At 39.1% G+C, this 20,327-nt stretch overlaps 1 protein-coding gene across 5 annotated transcripts in view; it reads left to right on the top strand.

Annotated features, from left to right (window-relative positions):
* LOC309715786 (protein turtle homolog B-like) overlaps positions 1-20,327 on the top strand; it is a 148,266-nt gene that overhangs the window by 61,440 nt on the left and 66,499 nt on the right. For all 5 annotated transcript variants that reach the window (XM_082549185.1, XM_082549183.1, XM_082549184.1 and 2 more), the window contains exons 4-6: positions 795-946; positions 3,549-3,666; positions 14,361-14,502. In XM_082549185.1, coding sequence (XP_082405311.1) covers positions 795-946; positions 3,549-3,666; positions 14,361-14,502 — 412 coding nt within the window. The remainder of the gene's footprint in view (positions 1-794; positions 947-3,548; positions 3,667-14,360; positions 14,503-20,327) is intronic.

Raw genomic sequence — 20,327 nt, 5'->3', positions numbered from 1 at the left:
TAAAACTGTAAAAGCTGAAGGAGACAGAAATATGGAAAAAGTGACCGAAAAGACGAACAGTTATTTTGCCGTCTGCCCGCTTTAATCTGCAGTAATGGATTTCTAACTGTAAAAATATTATGCTTTAAAAACTGTATGTTTATATCTCTGAATTCAGTTAACTGTGTAATGACAAAATGTCAGCTTTGTTGCAGTTTATTTATTTATTTGTAAAACTTAAAGAAGATTACCCAAATAAATACAAAATACCCTGTTTAGGATCATTCCAAAGCATCTCCATGCTAGTGTCCCAGTGCTGTCAACGACTTTGTTTCTCATTTGTTCTTGAGTCTCTTTAGAGCCTATTTCACTTTGTATTTAAGTGATTCGACAGATCTGTCAGTAATCAGGGCTGTGTGTGGCTAGTGCAATTACTTTTTCACATAAGACCAGGTAGATTTACATATTTTTTTCCCTTAATACATGGAAATAAATCTGCATTTTGTATTTACTCAGGCAATCTTTGTCCAACAACAACTTAGAAATTCTTAAATTGTTTTTAAACAGTTCCATGAAAAAGTACTTTCCCCTGTCTTGATTTCTGACTTTTCACCACCACGTTCACTGGTAGCCACTGATTTTATATGACTTTTATCACATCACAATGGATTATTTCTATTCATTCTGTAAAAGAAGGTAGCAGCTAGAGAAAATAGCAGCTATGCAGGTTTTTCTTTGTTTTATTGTGTATGTTTCCTACCTTTATTAATTTTATTGTTCATATTTCCTTTCCAACCTCTGCTCTGTCTCTTCAGCCCCCCCAACTTTCACAGATACACCACCTCAGTACGTGGAGGCCAAGGAGGGGGGGAGCATCACTTTGACCTGTATAGCCTTTGGGAATCCCAAACCCTCAGTCAGCTGGTTGCGGGAAGGTAGTCTCATGGTCAGCAGTGCCAAGTATAAGGTAAATACTTTATATTCGTATCAGCTGTTTATTAAATATGTTACTATAGTCATGCTATGTTTAGACTAACAGTTGCAGGCACTGAGACCACTGTGTTTGTACGAAGCATCTGGCCTCATCATGCAAAGTCTACCAGCAAGGTGCCGACTCGACAGTTAAATATGTAGAAGTTTACTTGTTAGCAAACTGTTGCTTCTTTACACCAGTAGCTGATACGGGGCTACACCATCTTTTAGTTTCAAGTTTTAGTACAATCTGATATTGAATGTTTTTGTAGCTCCACATTTGGTCTCTACCAGTTTTGAGTGAGTGGGGTCTTTCACTTAGCTCAGTTTTCTTAGCATCATATATAAACAAGGAAAAAATGCCAAGGGATACTTCCACAGATGTCTAGTCTTGTAGTCTTAATCATCAGAGCAGAATTCAGAAGTCTAGTGAATATTGCAGACGTTATGGTTTTCTCCCACATGTTCTCTTCACTGTGAGTGTTTGTGTGTAGGGGGGCATGGAGCACACTGGCTGAGAGATGGTGAGAAGAGAAGCTAGTGTCACTCAAGTTGATGGCATCTCATTAGCCTGCAATAAAAGCTTCCCAACAAGCAAAGATGATCAGAAAGGTTGGATGGCAGGGAGCTTAGTGCTGGCTTGCAGGTCTGCTGGAGAGGAATAACATTTAAAACCTCTCTGGTGAAAGTCTGTTGCTGCCTTGAACGTCTCACATTGGTCACTTAAAAGATGTTTTGAGCTGTAACAGCATCTCGGGTCAGGCTGTTGTGACTTAACTTCTCAGGTTGAATAAATGCGTTCGCAGTCTTTAGATTGAGAGATCTACGTTTGAAATGGCAACATTCAATTAACAGACAACTCCTCAGCTTGACTCCTTGTTTCCTTACTACTTTCAACAATCAGAGATTATAAGATTCACTGTGTGTTCCAGCACTGGGAGTTTTTCTCAGTAACCATTATTCCATTCACACATAATGTAACAGAACTTTTATTTTCATTTAAAAAGAAGCCTTTTGTGATCGTTTTGTTGCTGTACAGTAATGAATCCTGCAAGAAGAACGGGAATGACTCCCTCAGTTTAGATCAATTATTTAGGTGACTGAGCTTTGTTCACAGGAGAGTTATACATATAAATTTGTCCCTCTCTCAGGCAGCAGCTTTCTCCCAAGTTAGTCACGATACTTTGGGCTGTTATAGACTGATAACAACCGTAAACCATGAGCATGTGCTAACACAAAGATGTGGGAGAGATTTTAATCTGAATAACAATTTGGTTTTGATATGAGTGGCTGCACTCTGATCTGATTTAGGAGAAAAATCTCTGAAGACAGATCTGGATGGTGAGCAGTGCTTTAATTTAACAAAATAAGTGGTAATGTGGTGTTGTTTGGGTTTCCACTGTGGAAATGGGCTGTTAGATGAAACTCCCAGGGATGGTTGCGGTTGCCTAGATTTCCAGCAGGTGGAGGGGTGCCAAAAATTAGGATATGCTCTCAACTCAAGCCAGCGATTCAGTAGGTTTTATGCAAGACAGCGACGATCTGGAAAAAATAAAGTCATTTTCCAAAAATGGGTTCTGCAGTTATTGCGTCTGATTTACTGACCCTTTTATTTGGTGTTCTGTTATTGCTAAGGTCATTGAGTGTCTGCCCCAAATAAAAAACTTTCACACTGATATTTTCTGTCTTCATGTGGGTCCTCAGATGTCTAACTAAGGAAGCACATAAAATGAAGCTGTATGTGGTCAGGAACCTGGATATTACAGGAATCATACAGGGATATGGGAATAACAAACATGCAATAAATAACAGGGATTGGTCTGCAAGTAGACATACTACCTGGCAGATGATGTTGATTGCAGGCATTTTTTGTTATAACAAACAACTTGCTGCCCTCTGGCCAGGTCTCATTCAGAAAAGACTTTTCACCTGGAAAAATCATTTTTTTCAGAGAGTGTTTCATTTTTTGGATTAACCCATGATTCTATTTTTGTTCTTGGTGACCGCTGAAGTTAAAGTTAATTTAGATAGAAGTTCAAATTAACTGCTCAAGTAAGTGCTTGGAGGCATTTGTAAATGGTTGCCAATTAGCAAGACTTGCTTCTATAAGAGGTTTGGCTGTAAAGGGAAATGTTTAACAGCCACACTGCATAACACAACATACTGCTCGAAGGACTTAAACCTAGCAGACCGAGTCAAAATCAAAGGAAGCTACTTTTTGATCTCGAATGGGTCTAACTCCTTGGCACTTTCACAACCAAATTCAAAGACTTTGATTGATTAGTTGCTTTTAACACTTAGGATTGTCTTGTTTCTGTACTGCGATATAGCACCAAATGACATCAACAGTCACCTAAAGGCGCTTTATATTGTAAGGTAGACCCTACAATAGTACTTTCAGAGAAAAACCCAACAATCATATGACCCCCTATGAGCAAGCACTTTGGCGACAGTGGGAAGGAAAAACTCCCTTTTAACAGGAAGAAACCTCCAGCAGAACCAGGCTCAGGGAGGGGGCTCATTACAACAAAACTATTTGTCTTCTGGGTTTTATTCAGTACTGACGTTTAAAGTTACATGTTTGTGTGTGCGCTCAGGTGTCCGATGGGAGTTTGACGGTGCTATCCATCACCCGGGAAGATCGGGGGGCCTACATGTGTCGAGCCTTCAGCCCCCAGGGAGAGGCTATTCACACCACACGGCTGCTAGTACAAGGTAAGGAATTTTAAGGATTTCCAATATTGCATCTTCATTCTGTCCTGTGGTCCTTCCCTTGGTGATTTCATTAGGAGTTATGAAAAGTAGATGTTTTTTTTGTATTTTACAGTTTTACAGGGAATGTTTTTAAATAGACGAGTCCAAACATCTCACACCAAAATGAAAGTCAGTCATAATTGTTAAACTTGGTAACATTTTAGGATGTGGAAATATTAGAAACATTGTGGCTCCATAGTGTAGTGGTTTACACATTTGTCTAAAAAGATCCCTGATTTAGTCTTTAAAGAAAACCCAAATCCCATTTAGGGTTGCGTTAGGAAGGGCATGTGGTGTGAAAATCATCCAAATCACACACGCAGAGCTTCCTGCTGAAGCGATTTTTTGGGAATAAGGGAGCAGCCAAAAGTAAAAGTCATCAGTATAACATTGAAGTAGATTAGTGTCAGTGGTAACCAATTTACATAAAAGGTCAGATTTGCTTGAGCCGTGTCCTCCCCGGAAAGCAACATTTAGATTATACTTAGGTAGATTTGTGGCTCGTCCATCTGCTAATTCAAGTTTCAAGTTCAAGACTAACTAGCACAGTAGGGAAATATGGATTCAGAGCTAAGTGACATATCAGGACATTCTAAACAACGATGAGTTTTCTCAGCATAGACCAAACCTGACTAGACTCAAGAGAGCAGGTCATGAAGCTCTAAAACACTGGAAATTGGATCAGCTGTGCCTACAGTATTGGGAAGACAAAAGCGAGCACACCATCAGAATACAAATGATAAGGATGTTTGTAGAATTATTACACAAATGTATCTTTTCAGCCAAATTGTTAGGATGGACTTGCCATTGGTGATGAATCATTTTTCAATAAATTTAGAGCCAGATTGAAGTAAAACTTGCAACTTCACACTGACAAACATCTGTTAGCTCTAGCATATTTTAAAAGTTCACTGAGAAGTGTCAGAACAGGATTTATTAGGCAGTATCAGACGTGGGGAATATGCTCCTGCAAGATTGTGATTTGTGATTTTTCCTTTTTTTTTTTGAGAGAAAACATCAGTGTCACACTGTGAGACACTTTCAGTCCAAAAGCACACGTCCCCCTCCATTACCTGTCACACACAGAAACTAAGCACATTGCAAAACCAGCCAAATTTGTTGGTCATTCATCTCAGAGCCTAAACCTCTGCACCATTTTCTATGCAAAACCATCCCCCACAGCAACAGACAGATAACAGCATACCTTCTGAGCTAACAGTGAGTGTCTATTTGGGTATATTAAACACTTGCATGCTTTGCTTTTCAGTGCTGTTTATGACACATACTTGCCATGTTGATCCTTTCACAATTTCATTGTCATTCTGGGTTGTTTTCTCCTGTCACTGCATATTAGTAGATCATCACATCGCGCAGAAAACTATGGTACATATACTTCTTTTGCTAAAAATAGCACCATTCCATCAGGGAAGCAGGATCAATCCATTTCTGTGGGTATGTGGGGGTAAATGTGGTATCAGCAGGTGGAGTTTGGATGGGCTCCCATAATGGCCAATCACGTCAGCTCCCTTTACTGCCTTTGAAATGCAGCACATGGTTTAATGATGGTCAGTCTATGGCTGCTTTGCTGGAGAAAACTGCTCTGCTCTCATAGATGCAGAGGCATAGCACAAATACATTACGTTGAGAATTTAAAAATATGACTTTGGGGCAGACAGATCTATTATTGAATTTAATTCTCTGTCTGGTTTTAAAGATAAAGTGATATTACTTTATAGAGGCTGGTGTTTTAACTGTGAGTTTGTGATCACGTCAGTGTTTGAATATTGATACATTTCAATGTGTGTAGATTCTACTGGAGAGAGCAGCAACTAAAGAAAGATGAGAATTTCTAGGTTCACTATGTTTAACATGTTGCTTCAGAAATAATCACATAAGTAAATAGCACGTTACCAGATAATATGCAAATATTATAATATCATAATTCAGTTTGCTGACGTGAAAACATATCAGATCACTGTGGCACATCCCCTCTTGTTTTCACTGGTCTCTAAACATCTGGAAACTGAGGCGAGTTGTTGGACTTTTGGGAAAGGAATGTTGCCCCATTCTTGCGTGATAGAGGATTCTAACTCCTCAACACTCCTGGGTCATCTTTGTCATATTTTTCATTTCACGATGCACAAAAACCGTTCAATTGGTGAGACGTCCGGACTACGGGGAGGTCAGCTTGTACCCTGGCTCTTCCACTACAGACCCATGCTCCTGTAATAGATGAAGTATAGTTTTGCATTGTCTTGCAGAAATATAGGAGGTCTCCCAGAAAAGCTGTAATCTGGATGGGCGTATATATTGCTCTAAAACCTGTCTAAACTTTTCAGCATTGATGGTGCCTTTGCAGTTATGGAAGTTGCTCAATTCACTTATGCACATGTTTCTTCATGTACTCGATGCATGGCGTTTGAACTGAGCCCTGATAACAAGCTGGATGGTCCCTCTCCTCTTTTATTCAGGACATTTGGCATGCATGTTCTCCAACAAAAACTCTACATTTCAATTTGTCTGACGAGAGAACTGTTTTTCACTTTGCCTAAGTCCATTTTTAATCGAGTTTGGTTTCTGAAGTTCAAGTTTCTGGATCATGTTCACATATAAGGTCTTCTTTTCACGAAAGACCTTTAACCCTATATTCATGGATGGCACACCAAACCGAGAACACATACAATGATTTCTGGCAGTGTTTCTGATCCCAGTTAGTTATTTCAATCACAGAATCATATATGATCTTAATGCAGTCCTGTCTGCTACTTTTTCAGCTAATTAGCTTTAGTAGCTAGCTACAAAGGTCAATAGGCCAATAGAACTGCATCCCTGCATTGCAATATGGCTTTAATATTTAGACGAAGTAGGTTTTTAAAGCCATGGCTGGAAACTTGAATACGCAAGCAGAACATGAGTAATGATACGCCTGATACTCAACTGTTGATATATACTGAGCACTTGGAAAGCGTGTCTTCTGCCCACCTTTTTGTGCAAACTCACTGACATAACACAAACATGAACTATAGCATACATACATCCACAGACGACTTCTCTCCAACCCACAGGACTGAAAGTATCAGTTGTGAATGTTTATGTAACAGACACCACAGACCTCCCACCCAACCCAACCAAGGGCCCGCGCCCATGCCCTAAAAGTTCACAGCTGTTTTAGGTATTTTGATGTTAAGGTCAAACAGTGACATCTAAATTTGCATTTTGCCGAGATAATTGAGCAGTATCATGCTGCAGGATTAGCAGACATTTTTCTATTCACTGAGACATGCTGCTAGCATTGCTAATAATGTAAAAGTTTGCCCTAATTTAAAATGTGTTCATCTAAATCGGTCTTCTGCCTGGTGTAAAACAGTCACAACCTTTTTGATAGCAGCTGGCTGCTCCCTCAAGCATGCTATCACTTTCATATGAACACACCAGGCTGAGCAGAATTTAAATAGTGTATGATGCAGCAGTGTGTTTAGGAGTGAGACTAGAAAGACAATGCTTAAATTAGTTCAGGGACGTCTTACAAGTACATGGTACATCAGGAGCATGTGAGCTAAGATAAAGAAATAAGAATGAGTGGATGCTTTTTTTTGACTCATGCTCTAAATTAAATGTCAACTTCTGTATCTAAAGCAATTCGTCTGTCTCAGTCCAGGCTCCACCACAAAATCATCAAATATAAACCAAAGGAATCAGTAATTGTCTCTGATGTCTTCCATCATACACACGTCACTTCTCAATGTCGCTGGTATTTTTCTTCTGGAAATGAAAAGTAAATATCCTTTAAATGTGTGACTTTGCAGCAACTTCAGAGGTGATTTGTCTGACCAAAGAGGAAAAATAATAACACTCTAACCACAGCATCCCAGGTCATATAAGTTAAAGATCACTTCCCAACAGTTGAATGGACATGATCTGACCACTACTGAACTGAGGAAATTGAAACTTGATCTCTAATTGAACCATTTTCATTGACTACACACACAGGGAGTGAAGAAAATGAGTGAAGAAGAAATGCTTATTGCAACATAGGAAGCCCCCAACAGCCTAGACCTATTGCAGAGTAACTAAAGGAGGATTCAGATTCACCTGGTCCAGCCCTAACTATATGCTTTATCAAAAAGGAAGGTTTTAAGCCTAATCTTAAAAGTAGAGAGAGCGTGCCTCTCTAATCCAAATTGGGAGCTGGTTCTGCAGTAGAGCGACCTCATGCTGAAGGCTTTGCTTCCCATTCTACTTTTAAAAACTCTGGGAACAACAAGTAAGCCAAAGTATTCTGTTAGGATAATAAGGCACTATGATGATGTGACGATATGACTGATTATTGAAGATTTTGTATGCGTTTTAAATCCAATTCTGGATTTAACAAGAAGCAACTAAACAGAAGTTACAATGTCCCAATTGGTTCTCTTGCTGCAGAATTCTGGGTCAGTTGAAGAGTTTTCAGGGATCCTTTAGAACAATCTAATACGAAATTATACTAGTTCAGTCTCAAAGTAATAAATGCATAAACTAGCTTTCCAGCATCACTCTGAAAAATGATGTTTCTACTTTTAGCCATATGTTGGAAAGAAATGGAGGTAGTCCTGCATATTTGCTTATTGTGCATGTTGAACTACTCCAGGATTCTTCATAATATTACTGGAGGCCTTGGCTTCATGCTGTTCTAGTTCACTTCCCACATAGCTAAACCTATATCATTAACAGCCTATATATGAGCCAGTATACTTGGCTTGTGAGTAACCTGTTGATGGCATAGGCCCTACTACACCAACAACTCGTTTACCTTTCCAGTTGATTTTTCCCCCACTAGAGACCCCAGCGACTGTAGTAAAATGTATTCCAGGGACCAAAAAACACTAAAGTATATTTGAAACTGCTGGATAGGGATAGCATAGATTTGATAAGACTGGAATTCAAATCGGAATTCAAATCATAAGGGAACCTCTTAGTTCCCTTATAGCCTCTGACGGTGAAGTCATCTCTGTGCTCTGAATGTTCAGTGTCATTGATCCCAATATTTTACTATAGAGAACACACTGTTGATATTAAATGAATTGTGCTGCAGTGGCTTGAATTGTATCTACCTGATAAGATTCAAATTTGTGCATGTAAGTGTCTTCTTCATATACTAAACTCAGTCGTGGAGTTCCACAGGGTTCTATAGTTGGACCAATACTTTTTACATTATACTACCCTTAGGCAATATTAACAGAAATCACTGCATATGTTTTCATTGTTATGCTGATGATACGCATCATTATTTATCTATGAAGCCAGATCTCACCCCAACCGGTCGCGGCAGATGACCGCCCCTGGTTCTGCCGGAGGTTTCTTCCTGTTAAAAGGGAGTTTTTCCTTCCCACTGTCGCCAAAGTGCTTGCTCATAGGGGTCATATGATTGTTGGGTTTTTCTATGAAGCGCCTGGAGGCGACTTTTGTTGTGATTTGGCGCTATAGAAATAAAATTGAATTGAATTGAATTGAATAGATGACCCAAATCATCTTAAAGGCACTAAAGGCATGAATGAGTGGATGAACTCTAATTTCCTACTTCTGATGTCAGAGGCTAATGTACCTGGTCCCCAAAATGTTAAAAAACATCATACTTATTCTGAGTGTTACTACCTTTATGCAAATCTTTCTTTAAGGTGTTTATTTTTCTTTTTTTGACTTATAGATCAACATATAAGTGCACAGGTGTGGTCAGAGATCTGTAAACATAACTGTACAAAACATACAAATAGAATTATTTCACAGTTACTATGATATTATGATTTGTGCATTATTGACACAGCTCTCACCAATACAGCGTTCTTGTGACAGTCCTACTTTGGACCCGAAGATCCCAGATGGTTTTGTGTAACAAATTATCTGAACAAAGAAAAGGACAAAGAAAAAGCACAAATATTGAACAGTGAACAGGATATTACTGATAAGTTTCTCATGGGCCCCTATGAGAAACTAGATCTTGGTTACCGTTAGACTTTTTTTATCAAGTGCACTATGTTACGTTACAACAATTGTTGTGTATTTCTCATGAAAGGTTGTATAGACATTCAAGTTCATTTAATGAACAACTATAATGACTTTTCTAAACTTTATAGAATTCTTAGTTTCTGAATTGGCAGACTCTGCATAAAAAGTTTGCAAAATCAAATATGCAGAACTATCTGCTATGATGACCCCTTATGACTAACTGAACAACTGAATATATGTGTTTTACATTATAGAATTTTTTGTTCCTGAATAAATTTTATGGTATGAAATAGTAACAATTATATGCTAACTGATGAAGGTATGTTTGTGGTTTCTAAAACATCAGAAAAGGACCCTGACTTCTGTAATTGTTCAGATTAACTCCTCTGAGTGTGACTTTACAGATGGAAATGAGTGGCTAACAGACAACATTATGTTATCTTGTTTTTAATATTTTTTACTGACCTCATGCGTTCATCAAATCTGTTGGATGAAATGGGTTTTCTCACCTCATATGGTGGTTGTTAGTAGTTTTTATTTATCACAAAACAGGCAGGCACAATGTTCACAGAGATCACGTTTCTCTTTGTGACTAAGCACCAAAACACGGGCCGAGTGATTGTTTGACCCATCCTGTATAATTTATGGTAGAGATGGATTAATAGAAGCCCTCCTGGAAAGCCACTGAGCAGCAGATCAGCTAAAAGACTCCTGTGCCAACAAATCTCCAGCACTCAGCTGGTTCCAAATAGGGCGTGTTGGCACCCACACAAACAGACACTCACTCACACACCCCCACTCAAACACCAACAACACAGTGAGCCAGCACAGGCCTAATCGTGGTTGTCCTGCTAAGGGCCTGGCAGATGGAAATGCTGTGCCTGTTAAAGGATCAGGCTGTGGGCTACAGATCAGAACTAACATATGAGACTAGCAGTTTTAAGTTGCGACACTGGCTCTGAGTGTGTCTGTGTGTTTGCGTGTGTGTGCGCATGTTGGTGATATTCTTTAAAGTCCATCCTTGTATGAAGCCAAGTTATGAACAAAGTGGAAATTCATTCATAAGTGTGTGTGTATACGTGCATCATTAGGAGAAAGTCAAAGGTTATTCCAAAGCAGCTGTTATAGTGTAGATGCTGGGGTGGGGTGGGGTCTCCTTTGTCTGTATTTGATGGTCTGTGTAATATTAGTAGGTTGATTTTAGGGTTTTCATATTACAGGGATTTCAAAGAGAAGGGTTAATTTGCTGGCAAGGTACTGTTCTGTTTCTTCAGCTCTGTCAGCCACTGTCTGTACTCTTTGCAATATAAAGCGCACCTATCAAATGAAATTAATATACTATTATTATGATTGCATTATGCTGCATTATACTATGAATGTGTTACTAAACGTAAAGTTACATATAAACAATAAATAGTATTTTCCAGCAAGCAATAGCTCATACTGCTGAAGCTTACAGATCCAATTGAAATGGTTGAAAGAGTCCTTACAGTGCATGTGAAGTGAACAAATAATACATGAATAATTTTTCAGCTGAAATAAAAATACATGTTTTACTAAGAATAATGATGTGTAAAGTAATTCTGCCAAACTACAGGTCGGTTCATGTGTCAGCTTCTCTTTTCTAGAGAAAATAAATAATTTAATTCAGTTTCATTTTTATAATGTCAAATCACATGAACAGTCGCCTTGAGGCGTTTCATGTTGTAAGGTATATAGGTATATAATAATAACTACAATAATGAAGAAGTAGTTTTACTGCAGGTTTTACAATCCCTCATAAACACAAAATAAACTCCATTATTCTGATTCTTTGTGACAGATTTCCAGTTCATTGGGAAACTATGTCAATTAGCTGTTTTGTTTTGCATGAATAAAAAACATAATTAGCCCTGCGTATTGTGGCTCATCAGCAAATAAAGGTGCTCACGTGGGACTGCTGGCAAGTTTCTTTCATTACTCCATTAACCTTTAGTAAATTCTTTGTCTCTATGTAGTTATTTAAAGAGAAAATTCTCTTCAGCATTCAATTCAGTTGCCTTCAGCTTTTTGTCACTTCAGACAAAGTCGACATATTTAAATGAGGTCTTCTACATTAAATGACCCCAGACTTTTTACATTTACATCACATCTTGTTTTGAGTAATATTGTCACATTTTTAAGGACTCATAATAATAAATAACAAATCCTACTACCTACTCCACACCACTACTACTACTATCTAGCAGAAAGCAGTAAATACTGTATTTGCAGATAAAACAGTGTGATTATAGATCTGGTTATGGTCAGAGGGAGGAAATGATTGCAAATCGCAGTGTGACTACATCCATGCTTGCAACGAGGATCCATCTGGCACAGCATGGATCACTCAATAAATACAAATTTTCATAATCCTTCACTGAGTGCAAAATAAGTATGTGACATGGCTCTGAGGTCTGCAGTGACATTAAGAATTCAGAGTAGAGGTGGTGGTGTTAATCCATGCATTAGAGTCTACGGCCAGAAATGTCCCAATGTGACCCCAAACCAGCGCATGCCAACTAATTCCTACATAATCAATATTTGTTCTGTAGACATATGATATATGATTCATGCTTTGTGGTTTTAAGTGCCAGTTAAAAAACTGTAACTGCAGCCTTGGTCAATCCTTAAGTCTTTAATGTGTCTGATGCACATGTTAAATCATCATTACATAAATGCCTATTTCTACATTTCGGCATGACAACTCACAATTCAGTGGACAGGAATGGAATTTTCAGATGTGAAATGTCCTTGATGAGGGTCTCGTGACATTAAAAAGTCAGCTGGGAACAGATTTGAGTTGACACATAATTAGTTTGTATTAATTTCAGCATTTTACTGGTAGCTTCCTTGAAAATGCATTGCGGCTGCTGCCACACCAATTAATTTTCACGAGGAGCAGAACAAGGTGAACTGTTTTTGGTCACAAATTGAACCTGCCTAATTCATTAAGTCGCATGAATGTTTCTCCCACTGTCTGGTGTGAGAATTCAGAAGAGGACAGTTTGTCCAGCCACAGTGAGAAAGTATTTCTGATGAACTAACAACCCAAACCGTGCTTCCCAGACCGTTTTTCTTTGAACCTTAAAAAAAGGCTTACACATTAGAGGTATATTTAACAAAGACAAGACCAACTGTACACTCCTTAAGGAGAAAGAAACTTTTCTATATCCAACAACAAAAAGTTACTCAGTCTGTAGAAAACATGTCTAACTGCGTGTATCAGGACTGGGATGGAAGTGCTTCAAAACTTCCCTTAGAATTCTCCAGTTTTTATGTTTTCAATATCAAACTGCACGCAGTCATGAGCCAAATACAGCCATATGCACACAACAGAAGTAACTCTTAATAGCAAAATCGTCTAATTTAACTTTGCAAAAAGTAACAACGTGTCATCCCAAAAGGTTGATTCTTTCTATCTGGACCTAGCGTGGAAAGCGAAGAAATCATCACTTATCCAAGTGACTTCTTCAGTCTCAGCTGACTGCAGGTTTCCCCAACTTTATAAACACTACAATTGCATAATGACTGAAACCAACCCACTGAATGAACAAAGGGCTGTGAGGTCAGTTCCTTGATCATTAATATATAAATTGTCACGACCATTGATCAACAACCACTGATGAAAACCCACTGAAACGTTTCTCCCACTGAGAACGTCCAGAATGAACAGAATCAACCTTTTGGGATTTACCTACCTGGATAATTAAGCAAGAATCAAGACAACAAATTGTCATATTTTTGCATTTACCAGAACCAGGGAGCAGACTCAGACCACAGTTAAGAGGTTCAAAAGATTTATTCACAGAACAAAAAAGATTAACGATACGCAAGTGTAATGGGGAACTGGGAATGGTGCTGTCAGACAAACTCTGGAGGTTTATGAAAGTAGGGAAATAGATAGCGAAACTGCAACTGCAGTTGATCTGTGGATTTAAAATTTTCAAACTGTGGAAAACCAAGAATTATGGGAGGGTGAGAGAAAAACAAAAAATGAGTTCTAGGGCGAGCAAAGAGATTCCCAAATGTTGACTGAATTGCTCATCCATCGAGCAGGTCCATGGTTGCCAGTGCAGTCTTGACATCCCTTCCCAGGCGCTTAAATCCTAATTCCTACCTTGCCTCATGTGACCTCAAAAGGTCACATGATGGGGTAGGGCAAGGTCCTACAGTCGCTTCACCCTTTAGCCCTGGTGATGGTAATGACCCACCACTGGCTCATCTTACATGTTCAGTGGGTCAGTGAACCTCAGGAGTAACTCCAAAGAGAACAACCCACACTAGGGGTTAAATACCCGGGACTCCCTATGATTTGTTTGAAGGACTGAAGAAGCCTCTCGGGTGAAAGATGAAACTAACCTAAAAGGTCCAGTTGGCTTTTTTAAGATTCTCTGAACTGAACCCGTCAGCAGCTGGCTGCATCATCAGTGTTTTGAAAGTGACCAGTCACATTTGGACCTTCTAAAGGTTAGACTGATTTCTGTGACCAGAATGATCAGAATTTAGCTTTGAGAGCAGAGTTGCCTTTTCATTCTAGAAAAACAGATGTCCTGTCAAGCAAAATATCATACATGATAAGTGTTTATTAGAGCTGCCAATGAAAATATTTAGCCTTGTGTTTGTTTAACTGATTCTGTGTGTTTCCCCACCAGGCCCTCCGTTTATTATATCACCACCGGAGAACATTACAGTGAACATCTCACAGGACGCCTTCTTCACCTGCCAGGCAGAGGCCTACCCTCGCAACCTAACCTACACATGGTTCTGGGAAGAGGACAACGTCTTCTTCAAGAAGTAAAGTTATGATCGGGTTCATTACTGTTTGCTCTATCACTCACCTACTTGTACAGTCTGTGCTGTGTTGTTGTTGTGGTGATATTCAGCACAACAACTTCTTAAATTGACTTGCAACAGACTCATTGTCACCTCTCAGTCGTAAAAGGCCAACGTTGTGTCACCTTGCCGGGCAGGCGGGCAGCATGGGTAGCCGAGTTTGTGAATACAATAAATCGTAGGCCATGTAGAATTTTGAAATTCATAACATAGGTGCATATAATCTCAGATGAGTTTAAAACTTAGTGACCTTGAGCTAACAGTCAAGGTCAGAGGTCAAGTTTTCTGAAAAACTTGTGAATCCAGAACTTTCACATTCATGCCATAGGTGCATCTACCAGCCATCAAGAGTTGTGTATGGAGGTGTCTAAGTTAGATGAAAAGTGTTAAGGTTCAAAAATTGAGAAAGGGTACAAGAGGTGATCGAAAAATAACCACACTGGTCCGGCCGGGTGAAGTCAAACGAAGATTTTAATTCACACGTGGGAAGATCACTGGAAACAGCAATTGATCTTCGACTTACTAAAGCACAAACAATTATTTTATAACATCAGGGTTTGTTTACTGACGCCCCTTCATGCGTCACAGGTACATTTTATACATAGATCAGATCAACACCACAATGACTTTTCACCCAGAAAATCATCTTCTATTTTCATGGCTGGTACTTTCCGTTCTTATCTTAAAGTGAATTGTTCCTCTTTCTTGTCGAGACATAACTAATCTCTCCTCTAAATAAATCTAACTAATGTGTGTGTATGTGTTGACCTCACATGCTCTTTGTGTCACCTCTTAACTGTCTGTGTCTCGTCCTCAAATGCTCTTTCTCAATTCACCTGTTGCACTTCTGACCTTTCACTAGACCAGAGGCTCACTGAGACTATGTGTATGTCTTCTACTAAATAAATGTTTTAACCAAGAACCTCTACTAAAACCTTAATATAAAATGATCTGATATATAAGTGTTTTGTAAGCATGTATTGCAATTCCTTCTATGGCTCCAAGTCACTTGCACAATAGATTGTCCGAACATCGCGCCGAACAAAGCTTCCAACCCCCAATTAATTGACCGAGCTCCAACTCTTTAATAAGCACAGATATGCATTGTGTATAAAATAGTCATAACTGCACCTGAAATACAAGGTCAACATAATAACTGTATGCATAACATCTTAAGGCCATCTTAAAGCTATCTGTTACATTGTTAAAGCAATGATCATACTGCAGATTATATTATGCTGGTCAAATACTTTTTGTTCATCCCCACAAAAGGTAGAAGTAATAGATGGTCAAAAGCTAGCATGAAAGTTAGAGAGGAAATACCTCCTTTTTTTAACTGAGCAGCTAAACACGTCCGCATCTTTGAGCAGAATTTAACGTGACTTTTTGACTACGCTCTTCTCAAAGATAACCCTTTAAGATTAGGAGACTTAAGGTTTTAGGCATTAGACATGAAAATATTTGATACCTTTGCATTGCAGAACTAAAACCCCTTACTCTATGCTCAGTGGATAAATAATGAATAACTACCAAAACAACAGGCTAGTGTTTTCTCATGTCACGCTTGTACATGACAGCTTTCATAACATAGCAGCAGAATTCTTCAATAATTGATGAAACTGATTATTTATTAAGAGATTTACTCAGAGGCAAGTGTGCCTTGTGCCTGTAATTAAACAAGGCTTCAATGACGAAGTAAGTTTTACAATCCAGCAGCATTTTAGCTTGTGAGAAGGCTGAGCGCTTGTCTTTCACATCGTTAAACTTTTGAACTCGCTGCTGTTTTCTAACAGTATTGTCACTTCCTGTTGTGCATTAGATTATAGATAGATAGATAATACTGCTCCAGCACTTATTTTTGTAACTGCCTTCTCACACCATAAAAATTCGTTGTTGAGAAATTCAGAAAAGTTTGTATTTTATGTCCAACAGCTTTAGTTTTAAGACACCCATGACTCATGCAAATATTTTTATTTATTTCTATAACTACGTGTACAGATCATTAACCTCCTAGGACCTGGCGTCCACATATGTGGACATCACATTTTGGGTTATTTAGACCAAAATACTAAATTTTGCTCTACAAGGGCCTGATATCCACTTACGAGGACATTATACTGCTACTGTTCTATCAAAAATTTTAACGAATATCCTCATATGTGGCTCTGATTTTTCATAAAAACAAAAATAAGGTAAAAAAAAATCTGCTAATTCTTTGTTTTTACATTCATCGGGCCCCAATATGCCCAAATATCAAAGAGAAATTAAAATTGCATGCCGTGGAAGAGTTCAGGTCTTAGGAGGTTAAAGGAAAAAAAGTATATGAGAAAACTTACATGAGTATACAGACAGACGTATCTGTGGCCAAAGGTTCATTTTAGTTGCTTGAAGTTAAGTCAGGTTTATAATTCACATTCCCACTTGCATCACATTACATCAAAACTGCTTTAGTGCACTGTTTTTGAAGAAGACAGAGTTTACAGGGGTAAAGGCAGTACTATTACCATTAAAAGCCTGATCACATTTTTCAGTTTTTCTGACGTAGTGTGGAGCCTTCCTTATTTTTCAGAGGAATTATAGGTTAAGACTAAAACAAGTCTCCTCATTTGCTGTTGAAAAGTTATTTAACACTTTGAAGATAGTACCCTAACCTTATTCAGTCAGAATATGGGTTTTTAGCTTTTCTCTGCAAGTCTTTGCAATCAGAATAAGAGAAAATAGACATTTGAACTAATATGAATGCAAAAACTCTTATTTACATAGAAATCCTTGTTAGAAATAGAAATAAAAAAATTGACAAGTGCAGCTGATGGTGTGTTCTCTAATGGTGTTTGTCACAAACAGCATTGCAGGTTAAAAAAAAAGAAAAAAAAAAGAGTATTGCAAATCTGTACAAACCATAAGACTTCTGCAACAATTTCCTTTTGACAGGCAGGACCAAAGTAATGATGTTCAGCCATAATACACAATGCCAAGAAGAAAACTACACACAGCACATCGGTACTATCTGTAAGCATGGTGGTGGAGATTGTTGATTTGGGCCTGTTTTGTTTAGCCACAGTTTTGCGTGATGATATCTTACAGTCACTGAGTTGACTAGAATAAACTCTGTGTACCAAAGTATTCTGGAATCAAATGATAAGACATGCAAAAAATGTTTGTTTCCATTTTTAATTTGGACACAAGAGCTTTTACAAATGCAATATCAAGTTTTACTTTAAAAGCTTTATGCGTACTAGATAGCCCAGAAGTTGGATAACCAAAAGCAGAATGACATTTAAATCTACCTTGTTGGTTTCTTTCCTGTCCCATCCTGTCATGTACTCTGTGTGGAAGGCAGGATTGGACCCAAACACAGTCCCACAGACAAAGATTTAAACACAAAAAACCTCAGCATTATTGCTGGAACAAGTTAATACAGAACTGAACTGTAAAACCTAGGAACGAACTATGAACAGAACACAGTGTGAGGGAGATTACGACGACGAGCATAGGAAGACGCAGACACCAAATACAAGAGGAAACACGGCTGGCACTAATTACACTGATGAAACGGGGAAGAGCAAAACAGAACACACACCGATGAGAGACTATGGCTGTGTCCCAATTCAGGGTCTGCACGCTTGAAGTACGCGCACTACGCGCACTACGTACGGTGTGTACTATAAGTACGAGAAGTGCGGAAGTGAGAGGCTTGTGAAATGGGACGGTCTAGCCTTCGTCGCGCTGTTCAGGTTGCCTAGCAACCATGATACTAACCGCGAGTAACGTTACATACAGCTTTGTTTGACAGAAATGAAGGAGAAACAAATGTTTTGTTAGTCATGCATTTTCGTCATGACATCACTTTGATTAGTTGAGTATCTGAGGCTGAGACCACGGGACCGTAAAACATGATTGTTGGGCTTCATTTCTGTGCTGAACAGTCATTTCAAGATTAGTCAGTAAATAACAATTAGTTGTTCATGAGACTAAAATCATCCCACTGTGGTAATGCAAATATAATATGGCCAATATTATAGTATTGTCAGATTATTATGATATATATATATAGGCTTTAAAACCAAGTTAACGCTGAAAGTACAAACATCACTAATGTCACACAACTTTGCCGACATGTGGCCAATAGTAATGTTTTAATGTTCTTCATCATTAAACATTCGCACATAAATAAGTGACATCATATTCAGTACTTTGACAGTTCACTCTTCGGCCGCTCCCTTCTGCCGTATTTTGCGGCAAAATTATCCACACCCACCGCCGAGCTATGAATTGTGGGATATATGGGACCATGAAGCGTGCACCGCACCACGCTTGATATTTGGGGAAATCGACGGCGCATTTGGAGTATGCATTTGAAGTACACTTCGGATTGGGACAGCCGTCGTCGCGTGGCGGTGACGTAATCGCACTTAAAATGCGTACTTCAAGCGTGCAGACCCTGAATTGGGACACAGCCTATCAAAGCAAAACAGGAAGAACGCAGACTGAGTAGGACAGGGGTGTCCAACTCCAGGCATCAAGGTCAGTGTCCTGCAGGTTTTAGAAATCCTCCTGGGTCAGCACACCTGAATCAAATGATTAGTTCATTACCAGGCCTCTGGAAAACTTCAAGACATGTTGAGGAGGTCATTTAGCCATTTAAATCAAGGAGCAAGGACACGTCTAAAACCTGCAGGACACCGGCCCTTGAGGCCTGGAGTTGGACACCCCTGGACTGTGGGAACAGACAGATGCATATGAAGACTGACTGGGGAGGAATCACAAAGGCAAACCAAGACTAGAAATACAGAATAAACACAGGATATAATCATACTGGGCAAAGAAATATAAAATACACAGAGAACCTAATAAATAAAAAAGACTCAAAGAACCAAAAGACAAGAAACTCAAAATGCTGGGTGAGAATAACCCAGGACTGTGATACATCCTGTATTTTCCCACTCTCTCTTTCTCCTCGCTCCTCTTTTTTCCACCTTTAATGTCTAATAGAAGCGAAACAACTGAAAATTGAGAAAAATAAAAAAACAACCTCCAAACACCTTTTGGATGACAAAAAGGATTATGGTTGGATGAAGGGGCAGCTGAGAAATCTGCAGCACTGTGTCTGACGCTAAGCTAAGCATGAACCCGGACCTCTGTGATCCCCTTCTTCCCTTCTGGCACAGAGTTACAAACTGAATGGTTTATAGAGTTTTTGTCTGAAATATACGATGTGGTACTGGCATCAATAAATCCCTCAACCTCACACTTAAATTATTTTGTGCTGTAGGGTAGTAAGTAACAAGCATGGGGAAGTACATGCTCCTGTGATTTCCAGCTACCTTTGAAGCCTGTAGACTTATAGTTCCTCTGCAACCAGCTGTGAATCATGACTCAAGCTACATGTTACACACAAGTCAAAGTTACATATCCGCTGGGAAATAAGCAAAAAAGAGCAAGTTAAATATAGAGGTTAAATACAGGGGTCTTATATCATCAATGAATGACCAACATATATGTGTATCTGTCAATAATGTCATTGACAAACGTTCCTCAACTGGCGTGTAAAGCTTCAGTGTGGAAGATTGCTACAGTGGACTAACTACTACCGCAGCCACGACTTCTGAGAGACAAGCTGGAGCTATCGGGAGTGGACCACCACATGTCCCACTGGATACTGGACTACCTCACAGAACGTCCACAGTATGTGAGGTCACATAGCTGTGTCTCTGATATGCTGGTCTGCAGTACAGGGGCCCCACAGGGAACTGTGCTGGCACCGTTCCTCTTCACCCTCTACACTG

The sequence above is a fragment of the Aulonocara stuartgranti genome (genome assembly GCF_965226115.1).
Source record: "Aulonocara stuartgranti genome assembly, chromosome: 10".
Taxonomy (NCBI): Eukaryota; Metazoa; Chordata; class Actinopteri; order Cichliformes; family Cichlidae; genus Aulonocara; species Aulonocara stuartgranti.
The sequence above is the reverse complement of the archived record's forward strand: the minus strand, read 5'-3'. Positions and strand labels throughout refer to the sequence as shown.